The sequence below is a fragment of the Elgaria multicarinata genome, chromosome 18 (assembly GCF_023053635.1).
Source record: "Elgaria multicarinata webbii isolate HBS135686 ecotype San Diego chromosome 18, rElgMul1.1.pri, whole genome shotgun sequence".
NCBI classification, from domain to species: Eukaryota; Metazoa; Chordata; class Lepidosauria; order Squamata; family Anguidae; genus Elgaria; species Elgaria multicarinata.
Window position 1 is genome coordinate 23829109 of NC_086188.1, and position 3392 is coordinate 23832500.

Sequence of the window (3392 nt, forward strand, 5' to 3'; positions counted from 1 at the left end):
GGGTTACCGGGCCCTGCCGCCGTCGCCGCCCGTGCGCCTTAATGGCAGGCGAAGCCCCCCGCTCCGCTCCTGCTTCTCCGGTTCGAGGAGAAGCGGAGCACATCCCTAGTGAATATGGTATAGGATCCAGAATCTATGAGAGATTTGTTACAATTGGTTTTTGATCAGGATTGGCCTGGTTCACACCTTTTAGTTTATTATTAGAGTCAAAAGTCCCTACAGCTCAGAACCTGCAATATGATTCACAGACCAGCCCCAGAACGTGTTTGACAGCATGTGTACATTTGAGAAAAGGTGCTTTGCATGATTTGCACAGATTCTGGCTGGAATTTTCACAAATTAGGCAAATTGCACCTGCAATTTGTACAACTTTGTATTTTTGAAAAAGAACAGAAGAACCAGATTTACCACCACCCCCCCCCAGCCCCAATGCCAAAAGGGCTGGATTTGCAAAGGAAGGATACCCCTAGTCAAATGACTTCCATCTCACTGAACTGTCCATGGTACTGAAAATTTGCCAAATTGAACCTTCTCTTGGGTTCGTGCAACTTGTACTTCTGACAGCTGGTCAAAAGCTTTGAGTGGGTTACCTGAAAAGGGGGGTTGATGGCTGTCTGAGCACACTGCTAATAGAAGTTCAACATTACCAGCCCCCACATCAGTTCCCAGAAAGCCATGGTGGTGATGCCGGAACAAGCTACATGATTGCACCCTGAAGGCGGGAACCATCTGTACAAAGCAGTTAAACCCATCTCCACCCAACCGAGCAATGAGTGAGGAGAATCAGGAAAATATTAAGGTAAACTCTCAAACAGTTCTGGATTCCTTCTCTGGGGTGGGTTTTTGTCGCAGTTCCCCATGAGAACGCACTACAGTGAAACAGTTTACCAATGCTCTGCCACACTGAACAATAATAATCTGCCTCATCTTCAACATGGATGCTAGTGATGGTTAAATAGCCAATGTTTCCAGAGGGAGATGCAGTGAACCGATCTGGGATCCCTGGTTTCCACAGAGGAGGGCCAGGATCTCTTCTCGATCCTCCCAGAGTGCAGGACAAGGAATAACGGGCTCAAGTTACAGGAGGCCAGATTCCGGCAGGACATCAGGAAAAACTTCCTGACCGTTAGAGCAGTACGACAGTGGAACCAGTTACATAGGGAGGTGGTGGGCTCTCCCACACTAGAGGCCTTCAAGAAGCAGCTGGACAACCATCTGTCAGGGATGCTTTAATGTGGATTCCTGCATTGAGCAGGGGGTTGGACTCGATGGCCTTGTAGGCCCTTCCAACTCTGCTGTTCTATGATTCTATGATTCTATGAACCAGAACACGAGGGGTCTGCCCAGGTTTCTGCTGAAGCCATGAAAAGGTATCCAGATTTGATCCAAAACTACAGGAGATCTGAGTGGTTCCTTCCAGGGACACAGAGATGGGGGCAGGCTGAGCCCAAGAGACCTGTGAAGTGACATCTTCAGAAGAATGGATTTTGATCACAGATTATCTAAAAGCCTGTAAGAAGGAGAATGGTGTCAAAAGCACAATATAGTGGATACTTCCTTTGGAGAAACATCATTGAGTTAGCCCTCTACCTGGTGGACACCCTCCAAACACTGGATTGGAGGTAGACATGGAGGGTGCATGTGTAGATGAATTTAAGGAATGGATAGGGAGGTACATACGGGAGGAGCCATTTCACCAGGAACTTCTGCCCCTTTAAAGAACTTGCATCCTGCTTTCAGCAACTTGCAGTGTGTGTTGACCTGTGCATAGGTGAGGGGTGGGTGATTTGGTCCTAGGTAAGAGATTGGCATCAGCTGTCTTTTCAGGCCCTTCTAGCTCTATGACTCAAATTACCTCAGGCACAGAACAACTTACTCTCTCGAGGAAATCTCAACGCTCTGCTCTGAGGGAGGAAGAATGCAGGTTTTTGTCTCAGTTCCCCATAAGAGTTTACCACTGTGCAAGTTGCCAAACCAGGCACCGCAGTAGTAATCGGCGGCGTCTTCAGTTTCAGTGCCGGTGATGGTTAAATATCCTGTGGTCCCAGAGCGGGTTGCAGTGAACCGATCTGGGATGACAGATCCCCTGCTGCTGCAAGCATCACAGTGCACAAAGCGAGGGCTCTGTCCAGGTTTCTGTTGATACCAGTAAACAGTGCCCACGCTACTGCTGGCAGTGCAGGAGATTTTGATAGTTTGTCCCTGGGGTACGGACTGGGAGGCAGGTTGAGTCAACGTTGGCTGTGAGATGACACCTTCACAAGAACATAAAGAGAAACAAGAGAAGGAGAAGGGGAAAAGAGAGCTTCCTTAATTAAATGTGCTCACAGATATCAGGCTGCCACTCAGATAAATACACATTTGAAGAGTGTCCCTGTTATAAGGCTGCGTAAAGCAAGTTGTCTCCATACCTGAGCAGTAACTGAGAAGTACCATGAAATATACAGCCCAGGCCATGGTGAGCTCCTTCAAGGAGTTGGACTCTGGAAAGCAAGGAGGCAACTGGCGGAAACCTCCCTACTTCTCTCTTAAATGTCCCAGGAGCAGGAGGAGGAGGTCTCATGTAAATGTCTGCACTCCCATTGGCTTTGCTAGAAGCGGAGCTCCTCCTCCAAGAAGAGCTGATCTCCATGTCAGGCCAAAGACTGAAGAAGACATGTGCCTGAAGGGGACAATTTAAAAGGAAGGGGGAAGACTTGAGGGTTTGTCTCTGATGAAGTAGTAGTAGCTGAGCGTGAACTCCGTGGGGAACTGGGTGGTACCTTGGCACGCAGCTGCCTTCTGTGTTGGCAAATCAGGACACAGGATAGGCAATGCTGAAAACATTCCATCCCTGAAAATGTCCCTATGGAGCTCTTCTGCCCTGTGTTTCCTTCCTCTTAGGCAAGCTTATTCACAGCCTCAATGCCAGCTGTTGGGAAGGACTGTAAACCCTCTAGCCTCATTTCCTTGGACAGCCTTCCTCAACCTTGAGCCTTCCAGGTGTTTTGGACAGGCATTCCAGCTTTTATAGGGACGTCAAATGAGTCCTTGTGGGGAGGGGTGGAGTCCAATCGCCACCCCCTGCACTCGGACCCCTGGACCCTGCCACAAGGTTTTCATGGACCCACCCCAAAATGCCTATCCTCCTAGAGTTCCACCATTTTTCATAAAAAGCGGTGGCTTAGCAGGTTTACAGGGTTGTTTTGTTGCACAAACGGACCCTTTACAGCCACCATTTATGTAAGATTGCTTTCCGGGAAAGCTCCGAGCCACCATTTTTGTGCAAAATGGCAGCCCACTAAGAGGTTCCATTTCTCAGATAACGTTTCTCAGAGAAAGAGTTGGGTTTCCACATGGAGAGGCTTACTCAGATTCTAGCCTTGTCATCCAGTGCCCATTTTCATTTTGGG

The 3392-nt window shown here is 48.6% G+C and overlaps 1 gene segment (V, D, J or C); it reads right to left on the bottom strand.

Annotated features, from left to right (window-relative positions):
* Positions 1-216: 216 nt before the first annotated feature.
* LOC134410530 (immunoglobulin lambda variable 5-52-like) lies at positions 217-2457 on the bottom strand. The segment is given in 4 exon segments: positions 217-230; positions 889-993; positions 1956-2255; positions 2412-2457. Coding segments are annotated over 4 exon segments (465 nt in total).
* Positions 2458-3392: the final 935 nt, after the last annotated feature.